This window comes from Tasmannia lanceolata, unplaced genomic scaffold, assembly GCF_043159265.1.
Source record: "Tasmannia lanceolata isolate RefF3 unplaced genomic scaffold, GAP_Taslan_0.1 ptg000044l, whole genome shotgun sequence".
Lineage (NCBI taxonomy): Eukaryota > Viridiplantae > Streptophyta > Magnoliopsida > Canellales > Winteraceae > Tasmannia > Tasmannia lanceolata.
Genome location: NW_027518721.1, coordinates 19,711,347 through 19,735,968, shown reverse-complemented (window position 1 = coordinate 19,735,968; position 24,622 = coordinate 19,711,347). Strand labels below are relative to the sequence as shown.

General features: G+C 41.3%; 2 protein-coding genes across 2 annotated transcripts; both read left to right on the top strand.

Annotated features, from left to right (window-relative positions):
- Positions 1 to 4,921: 4,921 nt before the first annotated feature.
- LOC143863791 (IAA-amino acid hydrolase ILR1-like 9) lies at positions 4,922 to 24,408 on the top strand. Its single transcript, XM_077374553.1, has 5 exons — positions 4,922 to 5,337; positions 8,688 to 8,813; positions 8,989 to 9,303; positions 23,703 to 23,902; positions 24,135 to 24,408. Exons 1-4 carry the CDS (start codon positions 5,131 to 5,133, stop codon positions 23,874 to 23,876), a joined length of 822 nt encoding a protein of 273 aa, XP_077230668.1. The 5' UTR covers positions 4,922 to 5,130; the 3' UTR covers positions 23,877 to 23,902; positions 24,135 to 24,408.
- Positions 19,845 to 23,696, top strand: LOC143863789 (protein FAR1-RELATED SEQUENCE 7-like). Its single transcript, XM_077374552.1, has 2 exons — positions 19,845 to 22,333; positions 22,428 to 23,696. The coding sequence occupies exons 1-2, from the start codon at positions 20,816 to 20,818 to the stop codon at positions 22,497 to 22,499; spliced, it is 1,590 nt and encodes a 529-aa protein (XP_077230667.1). The 5' UTR covers positions 19,845 to 20,815; the 3' UTR covers positions 22,500 to 23,696.
- Positions 24,409 to 24,622: the final 214 nt, after the last annotated feature.

Sequence of the window (24,622 nt, the reverse complement as noted above, 5' to 3'; positions counted from 1 at the left end):
GATCCTAACCCTCCGATCTGAATGTTAGAGGGTTGATCCTAACCCTCTATAGATCGGTGGCTGCACTCTCATGCAACAGCCGTTCCGCGAAATCCATAGGCATAATATGGTCCCTAACAAATCCCACACACACATACATACATGCATACTTACTAAGAGAGAGAGAGAGAGGCATGCTAAATTGAAGGGTGCTGAGAGAGAGAGAGAGAGAGAGAGAGAGAGAGAGAGAGGAATGCTAAATTGAAGGGTGCTCCTGTTGGATCCACATCATCATAAATGCAGCTTGATGATGTGGATCCAAAGGGTACCCTTGTGGCCATGGTTTTAAATTTTGGCTAGCCAAAATCTGAAATTTCAGATTTCAGTTGAGAATGAAACCAAAATTTGGCGAATCCGAAATTTCGGATTTTACCAAATTTCGGCTGAATTTTCCCAAAATTTGGAAATTTCGAGAATTCAATTTTTTAAAAATAATATGGTATTCTTTCGAAATTTTGGCCGAAATTACCGAGTATGCTCAACCAAAATTTCAGTCTCCACTTGTATTTAATTAAAAAAATACAAGAAAGTATGGTTGAAACAAGAAAGTATTCTTGGTGTATATACAAATTTGGTAGAACCACTTGTATTTACCGAGTATTCTTGGTGTATATACAAATTTGCACCGAGAAAGTATTTAATAAAAAAAAGCATATCTTGAAATATATTATATTTTTGTGGGCATTATAAAACAGATACGAAGGGAGAGAAGTATCTTATGTTCAGACGAAAATGATCAGCGTTAATCATTTTCATTTTCGTGGAATCTGAATTCCGTCCATTAAAAATCTTACAACTGATTCTCATATTGTGTAGTGGTGATTTAATAGCTTCGTATTGTGGAGGGGTGAATTGAAGGAGGTTAAAAGCAGCAAGTAGTGATTCTCATACTGTCTAGTGGTGATCAACATTCCCTATTCTTTTGAGAACATGATGGGGTTAATTTTGAAAACTACTCTAAGGCCTAAGCATAGGATCCTAACCATGGCAGACTGAATATTTTGTTGTTCGATGGCTATACTTATACTGGTCATCCATTATGAACAGTCTTGATTGAATGGTTAAGATCACTTTCAATAACTATTAATGATTCACTACAATGAACTGTTTATGACTGGAATGCTGAAACTGTTGTCCACGTAAAATGGATGTAAAACAAATTGAGTTTTTATATGATGGCCGACCGGGTAATTTACAAGGGCCACCTAGCCCTCGCTATTTTGACGGTCAGGCATCATATAAATTCTCAAACAAATTTTACACCTATTTTTAAGTGTAAAAATAGGTATAAAATTTGTTCTACGCAAGAAAATGGAGACTTTTTTACCACTATAATCTCATTGTCCCTTCTACCCTGTTGGGTTTGTTCCACAATTTTGAAAGAAAATGAAATGATTAGGGCTTATTTAGAGGGATATCATCATAAATGGAAGGTCCCTCTAAACAAAACTTGAACCGGGCTGGTTCAAGTTGTTTTTCTCATGTATAAACAAATGATAAATTATATGGTGCTCAAGTGTCAATTCCCGTGTCGGTCGTATGATAAAAGTACCACCCTTGATGTTTATCCAACAACAGCCTCCTAAAAAGTGAGCTGCTATTGGATCAAACATCAAGGGCAGAACACCCTCATGGGACTTGATGCTCGGGCACCTTATAAAAACTCATAAACAAATAGTAGAAAAATAGATGCAAGGGCACCCTTGCATAAAGAGCCGAGGAGCAATTCGGCCGGGTTGGGTCGGGTCGAGGTCAACCCGACCCAACCCCAACCCAGGATAGTATTACTTCAACCCTTAACCCTACTCAAGTCAAACCATGGGCCGATGAAGGTCAACACTAACCTAACTCACCTCTAAATACCTCAACTATAAACCTGCCTATCTGAGCCGATTTTTGGGTTGGGTTGGGTTGGGTTCGAGTTAGATAAGGGAATAAAAGAAAAAGAGGAAATCTAAACTGAAAGGCGCCCCCTACAAAAAGGGGGTGAAAGGGTGCCCTCATTGGCTGCACATCACATCTTGTTCGATTTTTTAACCATTATTAATGCAGGATGGTGATGTGCAGCCAATGAGTATATCCTAATGAGGCATGCAAAAATCAACAACTCAGACCATGTCTGGCTGCCAGGATTATTTTTTTTCATGATAAATTAGTGTCTCCAAGGGGTAAGAGACGGGTGGGGCACGTGGGAGAAGGGGAGATTTGAGAGGGCACGAATGAGATGAGGGTGAGGAGTCCAAAAAAATGAGGAAAAAGTTGGTCTTGTTTTGAGTAGAGTTTTTTATTTCCTGATTTTTAGCCACTTCTCAGCACTTGGAGACATTATTTCCTTATTTTTAGTCACTTCACCCTCCATACCCATCTTTCATGGAAACACTAATTTATCATAAAAAAATTCATGGTAGCCAAACGTGCCCTTAGAGACATCACTGAGACATCTTTTTTTTTAATCATAATTGATCAAGGATCTAAAATCATCTGATGAGGGAGGGAAGAAGGGTAGTAACTAGTAAGCAAGATTTGTGATGGCCAACAATATTCATATGCCCAATCTTTTACATATGGCCTTGTGATGAGCACATGACGTATTTTCCTATCGATCAAGACCATTGATCTGATGAGCCATCACATGGCAACCAAGTGGGTTCAGGTTTAATGCCAAACAGAGATCTCATTTGAAAGATAAGAGATGCAAAATGAAATGACTTAAAAAGACATCTCAAATAGGGGTGTAAATGGATATTCGAAAATTCGATTACCATCCGCATCCAAATCTGTTTAAAGAGAATATTATCCGGATCCGTTTCAAGCGGATATTTTCCGAATCCGTTTATGAGATATCCGGCTCTTAGCGGATGCGAATCTGGTAAATAGTATATCCGATCCGTTTAACATCCGAATCCGAGAAGTAAATCCTTTTTATTTATTATTAATAATATCATTAATATTTATTTTTAGTAATGACACACTATCTTTTGTTTCTAAAAGAAAAGTGAATTTTCTTTTTAGAAAAAAAAAAAAACAAAAAACAAAAAGTGTTTTGGGTAGGAAATGAAGTAATCTCTCATTTTAAGGGCATTCATGGAGTTTGACATGGCTTCTTTATGAAGCAACAAATGTGGGCTGTAGGATGAAAGAGACAAATGGATAATGGTGATTGAAAGAAGACGTTATAGTTTCTAGAAAATTCTAGAGCAAAAAGGCCATAGTCATTGATGGTAAATGGAATTAAAAGAGGGGACTTCTAAGGTTTGCAAGGTTTGCAAGATAGAGGAGAAAGGAGAAGGCTGAGACACCATATTCGACATTCCTTAGTGCTTCCAACCTCACCAAAAATCCACCGCCGCCCCTCTCCACCTTCCCATAGCCACCTCCATCACCGCCAGTCATCTCCATCTCTAACTCAATCCCCATCACCATCACCGCTAGTCACCTCCATCTCTAACTCAGTCCACATCTCCATCCCCATTTCTCTTCATCTTCCACAATCAGCACTCCCACTTCCCCTATTCAAAATAGCCCAAACCCATTCCATCATATACATAAAAAAAAAAAAAAAAACCCACTACCAAAACCATCATCCATCCCCACCGCCTCTCTTTCTCTGCCTTTGTTTTAAAAGGAAGAAGAGGATCACATATATTTTAGGATTTGAGAGTTAATTTTATGAAGAAAAGGTAGAGGTTTGGTTTTAGGGTTTGGAAAATTATTCGAGGAGTAAGAAGGAGAAGAAAGATAAAGTGCTGCAATAAAATGTTTGAATTTACTGGATAAACGGATATGGATAATATCCGAATTCGAACAATATCCGACGGATACGAATTCAGTAATAGATATTAAATATCCGTCAAATTCGAATCCGAATCCGAATTCGGATAGTGTATACTATAATCGAATTCGGATATAGCCATATCCGATTCGAATTCGATCCGTTTACACCCCTAATCTCAAAGAACATTCTTTAGGGAAGTGATATATTTGCCTCCTTTCTTACTTGGGACAGCCCCTTCTAGTGTATTTATGACTACTATTCTACGCTAGTCGGGGCTGCCCCTGGTAAAAGAAGAGATGAATATATCATTTCCCTTCCCTTAACATGCTTGATCAGAGGTGTAGAAGCATTCAATGAGAATGCACCCCAGGGAATATTCTACGCTAGTCGGGGCTGCCCCTGGTAAAAGAAGAGATGAATATATCATTTCCCTTCCCTTAACATGCTTGATCAGAGGTGTAGAAGCATTCAATGAGAATGCACCCAAGGGAATTAGGCCAAAAGACCTCTCTCTCTCTCTCTCTCTCTCTCTCTCTCTCTCTCACACACACACACACCAAAGCATCACCGGTGGTGCAACTCCGTTTGGTTGGATTGCCATAGCCCAACCCGAGATAGCATTCCCTCAACCCTAACCCAACCCAATCGAAGCCTCGAGTCGAGGATGGTCCACCCTAACTCAACCCATCTTACCTGTTTTTTTCCAAATTGGGTTGGGTTTGGTTCAAGTTCACCTAGGGCCGAACATAAAAATACAAGAAAAAAAACTTAATCCTAAAAAAAACACAATAAAATTAGAGAACGAAGGTCAGGTTCAGGTCTAGTCAGGTTACCAAGGTCTCAACTCTAACCTAATCTGAATTTAAATCGATTTGGACTTTCCCAACCTTAACCCAACCCAACTAAACCTAACCCGAAGAAATGCCAACCCAACCCGAGCCAAAATCGGTTTAAACCCGTCGGGTTCGGGTTGAACCCAACCCAAGTTGCACTCCTAGCTTCACCCATCCTCGCCCACATGCGTCTCACGTGCTCCTCTACCCCCAAAAGCTTGGTGACTAACATTTGATAATGACATAGTATGTATTATGTAACCTTGAGAACTAAGCCGGCAGCTTTTGCTTCTGAACTCCAACTCAAATTGCTTGTTCCATGGCGTCTCCCTCTCTTTCTCCCTCAATCTATCTCCTATTTCTCTTTTTCTACTGACTTCAACATTCACACTTTCCTGGGCTTTCCATAATCAATCCCCTGAGATTGAAATTCTAGCTCGGGACTTGCTAAAATCGGCGAGAGAGCCCGAGTTCTTTGAATGGATGAAGAGAATAAGAAGAAAAATTCATGAGAATCCGGAGTTGGGTTTTGAAGAGTATAAGACTAGTGAGTTGATCAGATCAGAGCTTGATTTGATTGGAATTAAGTATTCGTGGCCGGTCGCGAAAACTGGTGTTGTTGGGGCAGTTGGGTCTGGTCAATACCCTTGGTTCTCTCTCAGAGCAGATATGGATGCTCTTCCCTTGCAGGTATTTTTCTAGAAATTCCACTTCCCACATTCTATCAACCCTATTTCAGTATAAAAGAATCTATAACATTTAGATGGTTCATGTACTAAATTTAGCCTCAGTCTCGATTGTTGTGCAACCAAATCAAATATGTGGGAATTCATGTGTACCTGCTGATGGCATAGGATTGGCATAGGAGAAATTTAGTTTGGTGTTTTTTTTATATGAATGGAGGAAAAATTTAATAATGATGTGGTGTTGGTGATAAGCACCCAAAATACATGGCTTCGGATCGGAATAACATCGCTAGCAGTTGGTTTACTCACTAAGAGTCATCATACTTAATAATGATGTGGTGTTAGTGATAAATAGAGCACACCACCTGTTCGAGGTAATGTTCAACTTGGATCAGTCCCATGCTTCCCTTGTTCGTCAACACTTATGATTATAAGAAAGTGGTGTTGTGGTTGTTGGGACCCGGGTAGAACCCACCCTTAAAAGGTGGCTGTTAAGGGGAGGGTGCCCAAGTTCTTATAAGCCCATTCACATCCATTAATTTTTCCAATGTGGGATCTTTGCTTCAACAGTGGTGAAGAATCCATACACCATAGCCTCTGTTGTAAACACTATACACCTGATCATTCCTCTTTTTTCTGAGCCATGTTGCGAAATCCGACAGGAAGAACACGGATCCGATCAGACGCAAAGAAGTAAAACGGAACAAACTATAAGATGCATACACCGTGATTTTACTTAACTTGGCCAAGATGCCGACATCCATGCTTGAGAATACGATCTTCTACTGCGAGAAAGCAAAAGTACAAGGATTACAATGGATTAACCAGAAAAACTGTAACCTTTTCCCCTTGTCCTCTCAACAAGACAGTACAAAAATTAAACCAAGAGACAACACCCTCTCAATTTCTCAACACTAGAGAAAATCAAAGAGAACACCCTTTCTTTTCTCACTCCCCCACTCACGTATCTCTCTCTCTCTCATATATATATATATAAAGGGTTCCTGCGCTCGAGCACAGAAACAGGCGTGGACCAGATTGGGGTGGGGGGAGAGGGGGGGAGAGAGATCCAAAGCATTCATTTGGTGGGCCCTTTCATGGATAGGGGATAGGGTGTCCACCAAAAATCAGCTCCATTGGATCACCATAGGGTGTCCATTTGTGGGGTGAAAGATTTGTGGACAAACAATATCTGTCCATTTTCTCCCCCACAAATGGACACCCTAAGAGGGTCCAATGGAGCTGATTTTTGGTACACCCCCCATCCATCATGGGGCCTGTCAAAATGAATGCTTAGATCACCCCCCAATGTGGCCCCACCCCTGTTTCCAGGACTCGAGTGCAGATAAGCTATCTGAGCTCCAGCGCAGGAACTCCTCTCTCTCTCTCTCTCTCTCTCTCTGTATATATATATATATATATATATATATATATGAGGAAACTGTTGGTGCGCTTAAGCTCACCAAACTTTTGGTGAGCTTAAGCGCCCCAATCACATGGGGGCCCACTTTGTTAGGTGATCCAGAGCATTCATTTTAAAGTCCCTTACATGGATAGGGGGTGTACCAAAAATCAGCTCCATAGGATCATCCTAACCCCTCCATTTGTGGAGGACAAAAATGGACAGACACAAATCTGCCCATTTTTGTCCTCCACAAATGAAGGGGTTAGGATGATCCTATGGAGCTGATTTTTGGTACACCCCCTATCTATCATAAGGCCTTTAAAATGAATGCTTTGGATCACCTAACAAAGTGGGCCCCCATGCGATTGGGGAGCTTAAGCGCACCATAGGTTTGGTGCGCTTAAGCTCACCAACAGTTTTCTCATATATATATATATATATATATATATATATATATATATATATATATAATTTCAACCCTTAGCCCCAAGACTTAATTCTAGTCTAACTAGGAGACCCCGAGAGTAACTCTTCTCTTTCTCTCCTAGTCCAACTAGGTATTATGCTCCATAACAATCCTACTTACACTCTAGGAAGCAGGGGTACTCTCCTGGGGCTCCCGCACCCGCACCCGACACGTATGGGGTGCGGGTACGTCCGGGGTGCGTACCCCATTTTTTTTTAAAAAAAAAAAAACTAGTTTTGGTGGTTGGGTGCGTGTCGGGTGCGCACCACGCGTACCCGACACGTTAAGTAAATGTCTTTACTATTTTATTGTCCATTTACTTAAGATTTACATGTAAATAACGGAATACCCCCCTTTTGGATTTATTAAAAATAGTTTTAACACCCAAATCTAAAAGGAAAAAAGTCAACTCTCCAGTTCTAGTACAAAATTCAAAGAAAAAGGGTCGGGTCAAAATTTTAACTTCCAAACAGTGGGGTATTTTTCAAATTTTAAAAATTCATAAAACCTATCGTGTCCAAACATTATTAAATTCCAAAAGTCCGGTAAAGAAAATCTCATAATTTGGTCTCTAAAAACTATTCATCTTGTCAGGCACTGGTCAACACACTGGTCAACACACTGGTGACAGACTTTTTTTTCTAATGAATGATATATTGATGCCTCATGTTATGAAATATGGAACTTAATCACTTATGGAATGAAGAGTTATATTAGAATTTTCCATTTTGGTGATGTTATTGTTATTTAATTGCTCTACAATTTTTTTTTAAATTTTTGTAAATATATAATAAAATATTAAAATATATTATTATATTCGGCATACCCGAACGTACCCGCACCCGGTTTTTTTGGCAAATCACGTTCCCACGTACCCGTGTCGTGTCGTACCCGCACCCCGTACCCGTACCCGTGCTTCATAGCTTACACTAGATAACTAGCAAAAGGAGAAACCCACGTGGAGTGGAGAAGAAGACAATACCCAACAAGACAGATAGAAGTACCCCCCATTAAACTGAAACAGCAACCAGTACATATGGGCAGAGATTGCCACACGTAATAAGGACTGTTCACACCCCTTTTGGCTAATATATCAGCCATCTCCTTGTTGCTCCACTGGCTGTGACAAGAAGCCAGTAATGGCATATTACAGGCAGTGAAATCCCTTATCTCGTTAATGAAATTAGTGAACTGCCATGGCCCAAACAACTGGCCATTGATCGAAGCTAAAACATTGGATTAGTCTCCCTAATTAGCAGTGTCTTTCCACCTTGATGGGTCGGACACAGCCTTAAACCCATGAGAATAGCTCACACCTGTGCTTCGTTTGAATAATGGCTCCTCCCAATCGAACAGGAAATTGGTTCCCAGAATTTATATATCTAGTTATGTTAAATTTGTTATATTCTTGTGAACATTATCTGTTTTTGAATTTGCTATCCGAATGAGTTTTTGATCGCTTGAAATACTTACCCTTTGATAGGAGCTGGTAGATTGGGAGCACAAGAGCATGTACAATGGTAAGATGCATGCATGTGGTCATGATGCTCATGTAACCATGCTTCTTGGGGCAGCTAAACTTCTTCAACGCCGAAAGGATGAACTGAAGGTAAGTCAATAGCACTTTGCCAATTTGCTTCTTATTTAGAAGCATAAACTTTTTGCATCACCCTACTCTTTTGTCATTTCTTGCATGAACCTTTCGCAGTTTCCTGCTTGATTTCCATCTTCCTATTCATTTTGGGAAAAACTAATTGAAATAGGTTCCCTTGTTCAATTTAAAGGGTACGGTAAAGCTCGTTTTCCAACCGGCAGAGGAGGGCAAGGGTGGTGTTTACCATATGTTACAAGAGGGTGCTCTTGAGAATGTACAGGCCATTTTTGGATTACACGTCGAGCCCTCTCTGCAGACTGGTGCCATTGCTTCAAAGCCAGGTCCTATCCTTGCTGCATCCGGGCGTTTCGTAGCAACAATTCAAGGGGAAGGTGGGCATGCTGCAATACCACACAAAACCAGAGATCCAATTCTTGCAGCGTCTTTTGCGATCCTTGGCCTCCAGCAGCTTGTATCTCGAGAATCAGATCCTCTGGAGGGCAGAGTAAAGTCCCTCCCTTATTTTTGCAAATCTCTTACCTTAAGGTGATTCGGTTTGTGGTTGCCACTGCACATTAACTCCATTTCAACCCCTTAAAACTGTTGTTATCCATATCTTCTGCTTCAGTCACTTAAACATCCAACATTAAGTTAATATCACTCAACCTTGCATTTTCTTCTAATATTTGTTCTTGTATCTATTACGAACTGAAATTATTTATGGAAGGATGGAAAATTAATTTTAAGCTGCAATCTCAAAACTCAATGAACACAAACCTTGCATTTTCTTATATTTTTTCTTACTAACTGGAATTATTTATGGAAGGATGAAAAATTAATTTTAATGGGTAATCTAAAAAACTGAATAAACCATAGTAACTCGAAACTCCTTGGGCGGGTGGGAAACTTGTTTCCCCTAAAACATGTTTTGGAAATGTTTCCGAAATGTTATTAATAAAACTTAGGGAAACGTTTCCGAAAAGCATGGAAAACACATGGGATAAGAATCATAAGATACTAGTGGAAACAAGTGTGAAACACGTGAGAAACATATGGAAAACTCATAGAAAACGTATATGAAATGCGTGGGAAACATGTGTGAAACTTACAGAAATCGTTTTGTAAAAAAATAAAAACCAAAAAAATTGTAGAATAGATATAAAAAGGGAAAGCAATAGCATACATTGTAATAAGAAATAAAAAATAAAATATTCAAATAGAAATGTGAAATTAACAAATTTTGGTATGTTTCCCACACAATCCTTCGACTACCGGGTCACTGGGAGTCGAAGGATTGTTTTGGTCATCCTAGACTAACTATATGAAGAGATATCAAGCGCTTCCATGATATCTTTGTAGAAGGAATGAGGTATGAGTCTATTCAGGAGAGAGAATTCTTTTGGTCATGTTTGTTATAGATGATAGTGGAGATGGAAGAGAACTAGATTAAATTGATGAATGTTTTGTTATTTGATTTTCTCATGTTTGTTATAGGTGATAGTTGATTAATTCTAAGACTTATTAGTTTGTTAAATGAATACCATATTTATATTGTTACCAATTATGATTGTGATCAATAATTTTTATATGCATGTACGTGTCACCATGTTGCCATGTCAGACAATCGTATCTGTGTCGAAACTTGACACCATAGGTTCACTTATTTTAAATTGAATGGAAGCAATCTGCCAGGGTATCGTTTTGAAACCCAACAAACACTTTGTGTTAACAGAGGCCAAGGTTTCCTCAATCAAACCTACATCTAGTGTTATTCTTTGTAGTTGTTTTCTAACACCATAGGTACAACTAAGAACAAGAGAAACTCTCCCCAGTACATACCATTGTGATATCAGAGCTCAGGCATGGACCAACGTGTGGAGCGATTAGAGCAAGCTATGGAGTCGCTTTCAAAAGGCCAGCAAGACATGATGAATTGAATGGCGGAGATGTTCGAAAAATTGAACACACGTGTGGATCAAATCTCTAATCAATCTGCCAGGGAGACGAGGGAGACTTCCCACGCTCCTATTCGAATCAATGAAGATCGGGCCCAATGGCAATGGTGGCTCTCATCATGCCGGTTCCACCAACTCATACACACCCAAATTTGTGAGGTTGGACTTTCCGCGTTTCAACGGTAGTGAAGATCCAACGAGTTGGTTATGTAGGGCAGAACAGTTTTTCCAATTTCATGAGACCCCAGTGACAGAAAAAGTATCGTTGGCTTCCTTTCACCTTGAGGGTGACGCCCAACTATGGAACCAATTGCTGAAGCAAGAAATGAAGGTAGTTACTTGGGAAGAGTTCAAGGATGGGCTCCATTCTCGATATGGTCCAAGCCAATTCTTTTATTTCTTTGGAGAACTCACCAAATTGGAGCAAACTGAATCGGTGCGAGCTTACCAAACCCAGTTCGAGAATTTACTTGCGAAGGTCAGACATCTTCCCCAAGATCGTCAGGTCAGTTGTTTTGTTAGTGGGTTACGAGATTCTCGTAGAATTGACGTTCATGCCAATAGACCCACGACCTTATCTGGTGCTATCGGACTGGTCCGCCAGTACGAGGCCCGTGATTTAACACAGCGTGCCATTCCAACGTCAGACACGGCGTACCCGATCACAACCAACATTGGTCCTACGCTTCCAATCCGACGGATGTAACCCACTGAGCTACAAGAGAGACAGAATCAAGGACCATGCTATAACTGTAACGAGAAGTTTGTCCCGGACATCGATGTAAGAAGTTGTTCCTAATAGAGGCATGCTACGAAGAAGAAGAAGAAGAAGAAGAAGGCCTTGAGGTAAAGGCCGATTTCTAAGGGGGAGGAGATGTTACGTGCAAAATAGAAACTCTTCTTTTTTTTTCTTTTTTTCTTTTATTATGTGTAGATAGCTAATGGCAAATGATGTGTATGTGACGTGGGTTAGTGGAATAAGGTAGGATAAGTCTGTAGTTATCATGTTATAGGATGTAGTTATCATGTAGGTGATGTGGGTGAGTGGTAGTAGATCTTTCTCCTATTTTCTTGTATTGAACGTGGGTTCACTTATTTTAGATGGAATGGAAGCAATCTGCCAGGGTATCGTTTTGAAACCCAACAAACACTTTTGTTAACAGAGGCCAAGGTTTCCTCAATCAAACCTACATCTACTGTTATTCTTCGTAGTTGTTTTCTAACACCATAGGTACAACTAAGAACAAGAGAAACTCTCCCCAGGACGTACCAGTGCCATCCGTTAGTGAGAAGAATTTGAAAGTACAAGCCACCCAAAGTTTCACAAAAAGCTTTCTTTCGATGGAGTAACCATCACAAACTACTAATGGCACATAGCTAGTATAAAAAATGAAATTCTAGCAAACTCTTAAAGGAAAGAGTTGATGAGATGGAGAAGTTGATAGCCTAGAAAGCGTTAAAAAGGAAAGAGTTGATGTCTTGGGTGGTCCTAATAAGGAAATTATGTTGATCAAGGCAACAACACGGATCGCAAAAAACAAGAAAAAGACTAACAAGTTGTTTTTTTATTGTATAATACATATTCTTTTATATCTTAAACAAGATATCTAAATGAGAAAAATCCTTGAAACTATCTTGATTTTTCTTACCCTGTCTAAAAGTAATGTTCACGCATCTCATATTTTTCATAGAATCATTCAACTGAGATAGTAGGTGGATGAGACAAACTAGCTTGAGTAGAAGTGCTTAACATAAAGGGCTGGCAAAACCAGCCCTTATTATCTACTTAGATTTCAAATGGTACGTGTAAGCCCTATGGTCCTTACTTTTCAAAATGTACTGTATGGACCACACTATAGGATGATCCAAACCGTGCCTGTGATAGGCCATAACATAAATAGGTTGTGCTCAAAAAATCATTTCCATAGGATGATCCTATCCCTCCGATCTATAGAGGAACGGCATATTATGGAAACAAATATTGATCGGAGGGCTATGATGATCCTATGGAAAATAATTTTGGGACCCAACCTGTTAGGCCTAAAATCGGTAACAGATACGGCAGTGACGTAAGAGTTGAGCTGGAGGACCCGAGGAGTAGAAGTGAAGGAGATAAGGAGTTGAGTCCTGCGCAAGAAGGAAACGAGGTTAGAAGACCAACCCGGAGTGTTACTCAGGACAGGCCCTTCGACACTCAAGTCAGTACGAGCAGGAGGGCAGAGCTAGTTTTAAGAATGGTTGAGAATAAGTTTTTCATTACCCTTCGTTTGAGTTTTGAAGGCCCTTTTATAGAGGGTGGTTGGCTCACCTACCCCAGGACAGGTGTCGGCCTGTTATTGGCTTGAGTTTAAATACTCTGAGGTAATTACGATAATACCCCTGGACAGGTGTCGGCCTGTTATAGGCTTGAGTTTACCTACTCCGAGGTAATTACCGTAATACCCCTGGACAGGTGTCGGCCTGTTATAGGTTGCTATTTTTATACCCCATCAATTGCCCCCAGTTCTCCAAGTCATTGTAGTGATTTGGAGAAGTGTGTTGAGTTATATCCTTGATCGGGGGGAGTCTGTCCGGCGAAGCCGTTTGTTCGGCCTGGAAATCAGTCCAGAAATTTGTTTGTCCGGCCTGGGAATCAGTCCGGGAATCTGTCAGTCCGGCCTGGAAATCTGTCCGAAAATTTGTCAGTCCGGCCTGGGAATCAGTCCGGAAAATCTGTCTGTCCGGCCTGGGAATCAGTCCGGAAATTTGTCTGTCCGGCCTGGGAATCAGTCCGGGAATCTGTCAGTCCGGCCTGGAAATCAGTCCGGAAATTTGTCAGTCCGGCCTGGGAATCAGTCCGGAAAATCTGTCAGGAAAATCTGCCTGTCCGGCCTGGGAATCAGTCCGGGAATCTGTCAGTCCGGCCTGGGAATCAGTCCGGGAATCTGTTAGTCCGGCCTGGAAATCAGTCCGGAAATTTGTCAGTCCGGCCTGGGAATCAGTCTGGAAATTTGTCAGTTTGGCCTGGAAATCAGTCCGGAAATTTGTCAGTCCGGCCTGGAAATCAGTCCGGAAAATCTGCCTGTCCGACATGGAAATCAGTGCGGCCAAGCCGTCTGTCCGGCCTGAAAAATCTGATTTTTGTCCTGTAGCGCATTGCGCTATATCCTGGTCGGCTTGAGATGACCTGAATTTTGCCTTGTAGCGCATTGCGCTATATCCTGGTTGGCTTGAGATGACCTGAATTTTGTCTTGTAGCGCATTGCGCTATATCCTGGTCGGCTTGAGATGACCTGAATATAGCGCAATCTACTAAAAGACAAAATTGAATTTTGTCTTGTAACGAATCACGCCGAGTCCTGGTCGGCTTTAGATGACCAGAGTTTTGTCAGCACCCTAGTTTTAGCGAACTGGGTTTCCAAGCAGCGAGTACCCTAGTTTTAGCGAACTGGGTTTCCGAGTAGCGAGTACCCTAGTTTTAGCGAACTGGGTTTCCGAGCAGCGAGTACCCTAGTTTTAGCGAACTGGGTTTCCGAGCAGCGAGTACCCTAGTTTTAGCGAACTGGGTTTCCAAGTGGCTTCGGTTTTTGCTGTCCGGACTTGTTCCGGACCGGAGTGCGCTCCCGGTCTTTGCGGAGACGAGCCGGGGCGAACCAAGCAGCGAGTACCCAAGTTTTAGTGAACTGGGTTTCTGAGCAGCGAGTACCCTAGTTTTAGCGAACTGGGTTTCCAAGTAGTGCAAGGAGATCTGCAAAAGAGTTTCTATCATTCACATTCAACATATATTTACAAAGTCGCTTTCACGCCGGGTGGTCTACTACTGGTAGTATTTTCTGAGGTCTTCAGCGGGTTCAGTCATCTGTGCTTTGTCTCTCAGATCAAGTAGTTCAATCGGCAAAGATTCTGATGCATCTTTGCCTTTTGAGTGCCATGGCATAGCACTCCCTGGATTGTGGTTGATCTCCTCTGACCTCACCCACGCCGTTTGGGGTTATGAACTTCATTTTCTGGTGATACGCTGAAGCGACTACGCGGATTAAGTTCTGCCCGGGTCGTCCAAAGATAGCGTTATAGACCGAAGTGGCCTTCACTACCTAGAAGTTGACCATCGAGAAGGCTTGACAGGGCGGCTCTCGGACGAGGATTGGGAGTTCAATCTGTCCCTCCACTTTGACGACCTCCCCTGGGAAACCGAACAGATCTGAGTTCGTCGGCCTTAAGCGGTCGTCACCTATCATCATTCTCTCGAAAGCATGATAGTACAAAATATCGGCCGAACTCCCGTTGTCGACTAGGATTTTCTTCAATTCCCAGTTTGCGACGAGCATGGTTAAGACCAGGGCGTCGTCGTGTGGCAGTATCAGGTTGTCGAGGTCCGCGTCTGAAAAGGAGATCTCATTCTCCGTCTTCATCTTTTTACTGCATGTGTGCACGGCGTTGACTCGTCGTGCGTATGCTTTTCGAGCAGCAGATGATGTGCCACCAGCGGCCGGTCCGCCCATAATTGTGCCGATGACTCCCCTTGGCTGGGATCGGTGTGCCTCTGGTTGTGGACTAGATGGCGGAGGAGTTTGACCCCGGGCAGGGGGCGGCTGTGACCGCCGAGGGCTCCGGCCCTGGGGACTTTTCTCCTTGCGTTCACTTATGTGGCTGTCACTTATGACATACTTCTTCAAGTATCCCCGGCCAATCAGCAGCTCGATTTCTTCCTTGAGCTGCCAGCATTCGTCTGTGTCGTGGTCGTGGTCGTTGTCGAACCGACAATACTTCGACTTGTCTCTCCTATTTCCCTTGGAGATCATTCGGGTCGGCCACCTTACGAACTCTTCTCTACTGATAGCGGTCAGTATGTGTCTCCGGGAAGTGTTGAGAGGGGTGAAGCTCTCTTCCGTCCTCTGGGGGGACTTTTCTCTTCTGGCGGCCTTATCATCCCTACGCTGCTTTGTAGGGTTTTTATCCTCAGAGGTTCTCCTCCGATTCAATTCTAGGGCCCCCAGTGCTCTTCAACTGCTATATACAACTCAGCTCCGGCCATTAGATCTGCCAGTGAGTGCGGATTTTGGCGAGCTACTGACCAGCGGAAGTCGTTGGATCTAGCGCCCGTGAGGAGCGTGTTCATTGCGGCTGAGGGATCCAAATTCGGCACTTGGAGTGCCTCCCTGTTGAAGCGGCTGACGAATGTTTTCAGAGGTTCATTATCCTCCTGCCGCAAGGCCATCAAGGATGTTGTTGTCTTCCTTGGCCTCCGACTGCTCATGAAGTGGCAGACCAAATCGTCCCCAAAGTCCCCAAAGTTGCTGATGGAGTTCGGTTTGATCCTTGAGTACCAGTCTCGGGCCGCACTAGTCAGTGTGGTCGGGAATGCTCTGCAGAGGAAGCCATCGGAAGTGCCGTGGAGGAGCATCATCGTCCTGAATGTCTCCAAGTGGTCCACAGGGTCAGTGGTCCTGTCGTATTGCGGGACGGTTGGCATTTTAAATCCTCTGGGCGCTGGGGCACCCATGACATCTTCGGTGAATGGCGTTCTGCTTGAGAACGCCCTCGAAGCGGGCCGGCTCTGATCCTTTGCCAGCTCTTCTATTCGATGGTTCATTTCTTTCATCCTCCGTAGCATCGGATCAGCCCTACGGTCTGGTGACCTGTTTCTCTCCACCGATTGGCTCGCTGCGGAACCGGACTGGCTTTCCAGACTCTTACGATGAGGCCGGAGTTTTTCCTGCGGTGCGCGGTCTTCCTGGGCTCGATGCTTTCGTGCAGAGCGGGATCGTGATCTCCGGCGGTGGTGAGGTTCTGTATGGGCGTGCCTGGCTCTGGAGTGCTGGACTTGTCTTGTGGAGTGGTGAGTTCGGTCCTCATCGTGGCGCGTTGACTCTCCCCTGTGGACATTTGACCTCTCCTGGACTGGTCGTGGAGCTTCCGGAGGAGGTTGGGGAGGCGCCTGGAGTAGTTGCTAGTATTGACCGACAAGCGCAGTCATCTGTTGAAAGAGAGCTTGCACTTGATCCGGAGTGGGCGTAGGATTGAGGTGGTCCGAACGAGCCGGGCTTTGTTCGGCTGTAGCAGAAGTAGCCACCATCTGTGAGACAATTCGCTCACTACGAGTCCTGCACGGTAGCGCGACTCGAGTTGTCCGTGCAGTTGGTACTCGAGCACTCTTGCGCCCTGCCATTTTGTTTATAGGGGATCTGAACAACTTTTAGTTCGCGGTCCCACGGATGGCGCCAATCTGTTAGGCCTAAAATCGGTAACAGATACGGCAGTGACGTAAGAGCTGAGCTGGAGGACCCGAGGAGCAGAAGTGAAGGAGATAAGGAGTTGAGTCCTGCGCAAGAAGCAAACGAGGTCAGAAGACCAACCCGGAGTGTTACTCCGGACAGGCCCTTCGACACTCAAGTCAGTACGAGCAGGAGTGCAGAGCTAGTTTTAAGAATGGTTGAGAAGAAGTTTTTCATTACCCTTCGTTTGAGCTTTGAAGGCCCTTTTATAAAGGGTGGTTGGCTCACCTACCCCAGGACAGGTGTCGGCCTGTTATTGGCTTGAGTTTAAATACTCTGAGGTAATTACGATAATACCCCTGGACAGGTGTCGGCCTGTTATAGGCTTGAGTTTACCTACTCCGAGGTAATTACCGTAATACCCCTGGACAGGTGTCGGCCTGTTATAGGTTGCTATTTTTATACCCCATCACAACCTATATATGTTCTGGCCCATCACATGGACAGTTTGGATCATCCTATAGTGTGGTCCACACAGTACATTTTGAAAAATACGGGACTTCAAGGGCTTACACCGTATAAAACTTCTACTTTCTACTTACTATTCCAAAATATCAAAACAAAACAATGCATTTGGATGGTCAGAATCAGGCACTGGATTCGAGATTGGATTCTGATACACCCGATTTCAGCGTTCCCAGCTGCTCTCAAACAGGGAATAAGTTTAGGGAAATGTTACCAGCACTACCATATTTTGACTGTCTGTTCTTTAAATATTAGCTCGTGAGAGCTTTTTTTGGGAAATGTAATAAGCTTTTGACAGCTCTTTAAATACTAAAAGACAAGATTGTCTGTGAAAATATCAAAATATGGTTGTGCTGATATCATTTCCCTAAGTATAACTTTCAAAAAATTTGGCAAAGAGGGGAAGATTACCTTCTAGCATTGGTAGGGAGAAGAGAGGTGCTTCCCATGGTTGAGGCCGTGTCACAACTGATATATTTTGTGTTCAAAAGATTGCCTTTTATAGAAGAAGAAAACCTACTCTTTGGTTACACGCACTACCATATGATTACTTTCGTGAGCGTGATCGACATTGTTCAATTAAAAATAATGTATTATTATGTACTAAATGTCAAGCCAAATGATCCACGTGACTCTTCTTCATTTTCTGAAAATGGATTTCCTTGCTTGTGAAAATATCATTTTCCAAGTAATGTCTAAGTAAATTTTGTACTGTATTGATGGCCCCACATTATACATTATAAATCTTCCGATCGGTGGCCCCCCTACCTTGAAAATTCACAGTGATTGGATAATTATATTGTTGTGGGCCAGTGCTTTGAGATGGCACGATTTTATAGACCATCTAGTTGGTGGGCTCTTACCTTGCAAAAAGTCCCATTAATAGATTGGAAAGAAACCCATAGAAAGTGAAAGTTGATCGAGAAGTTAGTAGGGTTAGGATGATCCTATGGGGCTGATTTTTTGTGGGCAAATTTGTGGACAAGCTGTGTTTGTCCATTTTTCCCTCCACTGTTGGATGGGTTAGGATGATCCTATAGGGTTGATTTTTTGTGGACACCCTATCTAGGTAAAGGCCTTTCAAATGAATGGTTTGGATCACCCCAAAAATGTGGGCCCCCACTATTTTTAACCCGACCGAGTAGATAAGCTTATCTACTCGACCGAGTACGCTGACCTTTTCCTATTTATATATATATATATATATATATATATATATATATATATATATATATATATATATATATACGATTAAGTGTTTGTACTCGGTCGAGTACCTAACCTTATAAACGCAGTCCCTCTAAGTTAACGCAGGAAGAATGAGAACCGTCGATCGGTTCTAATCGCAGCCGTCCAAGGCGAATGTAAATAAAACGGAAAAAGTGTTGTGCATTTCTCCCTATATGAGAAAAGAAGAAGAAACAGAGGTTTGAATCCCTCACGTTGCCCCTCTCCAAAAACTCTCTCCCTCACGCCGCGCTTCTCTCTCTCCCAACACTCGTTTTTTCCAGGTAACTTATCTTTCTTCTTCTCTATTTTGCAAACCCTTTTTCTCTATTTTAATCTATGGTTTCTCTATTTGGGGAAAATGATTTAACAAAAACTCCTCTCTGCTCTCATTTGAAGCTATGGTTTCTTCTTCTTCTACGGTTCGAAAATGATTTAACAAAACCCCTCTCTGCTCTCATTTTTAGGGTTCCAAAATGTACAGTATCTGAACCCACTCAAAACCCCTCTCTGCTCTCATTTTTAGGGTTCGAAAATTGCTTTACTATATTTTTCTCAACGTGTGAAAGCTCATGTATTTTTGTTGGTTATACATATTTAATTCGATTCCAAAGAGCTGTTTACATTCTACATATATTTAGTTAGTGCATAAAATGGCATTGAATGTTCAAATTTATTTAAATTTTGATGTGGGACTCGAGAGTATGCTTCCCCCCCCCCCTCTGGAAATATCTCATTTCTCCTTTTTTTTTTTTTTTTAGAAGATTTTTTTTATAGTTTTTTAAAATTACAGATTTGCAATTTTCTACTTGACCCTGTTCTTTTTCAAAGATTATGATGACCAATTGCGACTATGAAATCGATTATTAGACTCAAATTTAAACATAATTATGAGCCAAATAATCGGTTTGACAGTCAGAATCAGTTGTTATAATCTGAAAGAAGAAAGCCTCGCGGCGCCTACTCTATGAACACAATTTTTTTTTGCTAAAAGTAGATTACTTGAGCCTGTTCGTTTAAGATTATGATGAGCAATTGTGAGTGTCAAACCGATTATTGGTTTAATTCTTAATCCAATAATCGGTTTGGCAGTCAGAATCAGTTGTTATAATCTGAAAAGAAGAAGGCCTTAATTTAATTTTTGTGGTTTATTTACTGAAGAAACTTTACTGTTGTGTTTGGAATGATTGGTTGGAATCGCAGGTAGAACTTCTGAGTGGGTTTAAGCTCTATTTGAAAGGGATTGGTTAAGTTTTATTGAGCTAATGGATGACACTGTGTCCGAAGGTTTTGGGTTATCAATTGATGATATAGATGCTAATAGATTGATTGTGGTTGATGACATGGCGTCTGAAGCCGGTGGCTTACAAAATGATGGACAATATGTCAATGAATTTGTTATGGTTGATGAGGAGGAAAATCTGAATGAGGGTTGTTTACATTCTGAAGATAACGGTGAGGGTTGTAGCGGTACATTTAGTACGCCTACTAAGGATGTTAATGAGGGGGATTTAGTTTCCAAACCGTTTAAGGACCAGATGTTTGATACCGATATCGCTGCATTTGAGTTTTATAATTTATATGCGTTGGGTATGGGATTTGGAATTCGAAAAGACACAACTTACAAGTCAAAGAAAAATGGGGAAGTGATTTTTAGGAGATTTGTATGTGATAAAGCGGGGTTCAAAAAAAATGAAAGATAACAAAGAGAGTGATAAAGTAGTGAAGCGTCGTCGTAGTGTAAGAGAGGGCTGCCAAGCCAAGATGGATATCTCTTTGATAGATGAGAAGTGGCACGTGAGAGCTTTTGAAGATGATCATTGCCACGAGCTTACCTCTCCACCTATAAGGCTAATGCATCGTTCTCACAATAGATTTTTTTAAGAATGAAGCATGTAAGATTTTGATAGATGACCTAAGTAAGATAGGGATGAAGCCTGCTGGTCTTAAAAGGGCTATTAACGTCACATGTAAAGGAACAAATGCGGCTTTGACAACAAATCAGGTGGTGTCCCATTTGAGGAAAAAGAGGGGTAACAATATGGGTAAGGAAGGTGTCTTGGTAGCAGAATATTTCCAAAAGAAATGATCAGAAGACCCTAACTTTCAATTTGCTATGGAGTTGGACATTAATGGGAACTTGCGATCGATGTTTTGGGCCGATTCATGGGCGCGAGAGGCATACCTAAAGTTTAGTGATGTCATTGTTTTTTATGTCATGTACAGAAATATGTTTAAGATGTCATTTGCTCCATTTACCGGAGTTAATCACCATCGTCAGTCTACACTATTTGGATGCGCATTGTTAGCCGATGAGAAAGGTGAGACATTTACATGGCTATTTCAGCAGTGGTTGCAGTGCATGTTTGGGAAGGCGCCAGGTTGTATAATAACAGATATGGACGGGGCGATGAGAAATGCGATTCAAACTGTTTTCCCAGACACCCGCCATAGGTTTTGCTCCTGGCACATACACAAGCATTTAGTTGAGCATGTTCCAGCGATGAGAGAAACTGATAGTGAGTTTTGCAAGAATTACAAGAAATGGTTTTATACAAGACAAATACATGATAGCGGGTTGAAATGGAAAGAATTAGTAGAGAAATATAAGATTAATGAAAATGGATGGCTAGCGAAAATGTGGGAGCTACGTAGTCACTGGGTACCAGCCTATTTTAGAGATACATTCACAGCTGGAATGACTTCTAGTGGCCGCAGTGAGAGCATCAATGCTTTCTTTGATGGGTATGTTGATATGAACACCACTTTAAAAGAATTCGTAGATCAATATGATAGGGCACTTGAGTTTTGTCGTAAAGCAGAGTCCCAAGAAGATTTCAGATCTAAAACTACGAAGGCCGTGTTGATTTCAAGGTTCAAATTAGAAGAAGAAGCAAGCAAATGTTATACCAGGACAATGTTTGATAGATTCCAAGTAGAGTTTAAGGATAGCCTTGACTGTTGGCATGAGAAAACGGATAAGAATGGCAGCACAACTGAATACGTTGTGGAACTGAGTGTAGACGAGAAGTGGAAATGGTGCAAGGTCTTGTATGATGATTCTGAAGAAGGTGTGAAGGCTACATGTGAGTGTGCAAAATTCGAGATTGAAGGGATTTTATGCAAGCATATACTTCGTATTATGACCAAGAAGCAATTGAGTAGAATTCCAGAGCGATATATTTTAAACCGATGGACAACCGGGGCTAGATTTGTACTTGGTGGTGGGGTGTCTTTAGGCGAAGAAGATAGTAATGAAGTTACTCCTTATGAAATATGGTGTGTAATAGCAAGGTGTCAAAGGCTAGTACATGAATTTAAGGGTAATAGGAGTTTTTTTAAGAAGGTGTATGAAACACTTGATGTATGGTTGGCAGAATGTGAACAAGCGAACAGAGGGACACAACTTATTCCTGCAAACACTCCTTGTAGCCAAGTACAATCCAATTTTGTGCGTGAATCTGCAGGGATATATATTCATGACCCACAAGTCGTGAAAACCAAGGGCCACCCGAAGGTTGCTACACGTTTTAAATCGCCGATAGAGACCTCTCAAGCGAAAATAAAGAAACGAAAGTGTAAAAGATGTGGAGAATTAGGCCATAATACAAGAACGTGTAAAAAAGAACTCGAGGTTCGGGTTTTTCTCACTTTGTATTTGTAGAATTTCTCATTTTCTATGTTGTAATTATTATTCATGTGAAGCAATATTTTCTATGTGCTAATAGATGACATTAAGGGATGAAGATGAAGAGGAAGAGGAAGAGGAAGAGAGTGAAGAAATCAATGTATTTGAATAGGTACATGATAGCTTCTTAGTGTTACAACTTTGTAAATATTTTTGGATAGGTACTTGGTAGTTTCTTATCATCTTTTATTCTTCTTGCTCTTCATCTTGTTTTCTTAATTATTTCTTCTGTCATTTGATGCTTACCTTCTGTAAGCACGTGATTTTCTAAAATCACTTCTCTTCTAAAGCATTCAAAATACCCATGATTGTTCCACTATGTACATCTCCATACCCCTCTCATTTTAAGTATTTAAAAGACCAAAAACCAAACCAAATTTACCAAACCTTGCCATCAACCCTAGAAAACGTGATTTTCTTAGCAAAAATGCAATTTTTGCTCAAATTGGAAAACCAGCCATGTTCCCTCCCTTTTCTCTTCCAAATCTTGCCCAAAAATCATTCTTATTTCAATTAAACAGCCATAATCTACCTATTTTTGCAAATTCGCCATCCCTCCGAGCATAAAATCTATTTTAAAGAAAAATTACCCAAGAATCTTGCTTTAAAATGACTATTCTCCATCCAATGAGATATAAATCTCCTCCAAATCTCCAATTAGGACCAAAATCCTTGCTTTGATGCCATCTTTACCTTAAAATCAAACCCAAATCCGATCCTTCAAAATCCCAAATTGATCCCTCAAAAATGGTGTTTTTTCCCTTTTTTTTACCTATAAATACCCTGCTCTACAGCCCTCAAAAAACACGAAAAACACAAGAGCAAAGCCTCACACTACAAGCTCTCAAGTTCTCTCTCCCAAGCTCTCTCTTTCTATATTATCTGCAATTTTATTCTCTTAAACCTTTCACATTTTTTTTATTCTCCTCTATATTTTCATTTTTCTTCCATTATTTATCACCGGGGCAGCGGCTTAACTCCGTCTAAAGGGCCTTCAAACATCCCCACAAAGAAGCCACCTCGATCTCATTCTCTACAAGCATTGGTTCAAACATCATCTCAGCAGAAAAGGGAAGGACTGAACTCCCCCATTTTACTCGAAATTTTCATTTTTTTTAGCAAAGTTTGCTTCATTTCTGCTTGTTCTATTTTAGCTCTTCTCAAAGCATCCATGTTAAAGGTCTAACGTTCCACATTTCAAATCAAAGCTTGCACCTTGCCATATAAATAAGGATAGATTAGCTTATATATTTGTTAAATATAGGCCATTGGGTCATTTATTTTATTTTATCACCATTTGTTAGTTTTGTTTCAGCCTATTAAGCAACAGACTGCTGCTTGCCCGCTACGCATGATACAATTCCTTGAGGCTGCCAACAATCCTCTTGTTCCACGGTGTTTCAACCCATTGCCTGCTTGCAATTGCTGTCCACACAGCCAAAAAAAAAAAAAAAAACGCTCTGCCGTCGTACATCAACCTTGCAACTAACCAATAAAGTTAAGCTCGCCATAAAGGTTGGTACTTCAAGACCCTTGGAACTTACACTAAGTGACCCAAACATAAAGTCAAATTTCTCAACCGCCAGATCCCAATTCAATCTCAAAGATCCCTTCCCGACTAGGTTCGAACTCAAAATCTTAAACTTTCTCCCATCAACATATTTGAAATTTGAAATTTTGAAATATTAAAATTTCAAATTTAGTAGTTTTCACCTTCATGTTCTAATATTCCTCTGATTGCATGCAGGTGAGTCACTATTTCATGGCAGCCCGTTCACATTGGAAGATGAGTTCAGAGTGAAGAGAGCATTGGGTTGAATTGTAGAGCTACATGTTGACCACCACGTGTTTTTTCTTTTGGAGCATTGGGTTGAATTGTAGAGCTACATGTTGACCACTATGTGTTTTTTCTTTTGGTTTCTGTATGGGATGGGATTGGATTAACATTATGTATGGGATGGTTTCTGTATGGCATGGCTTTTGTATTAACATTCTTCAAGTTAATACAACCAGTTTATGAATGGGATTGTATTCACATCTGCAATTTTTGGGACAAAAAGAGGTTCTGGAACTGAACCTGTTACTGCTATGCTCTTATTTGGATTTGGATTGTTTTTTTTTTGGATGTAGTTGCCTCAATTGTTTTTTTTTTCCAGATGGGAAAGAGTAAATAACATTAGCTCACTTTGGCTAACGCAACCAACAAGAGATGAACAAACTTTTTCCTATTTAGGT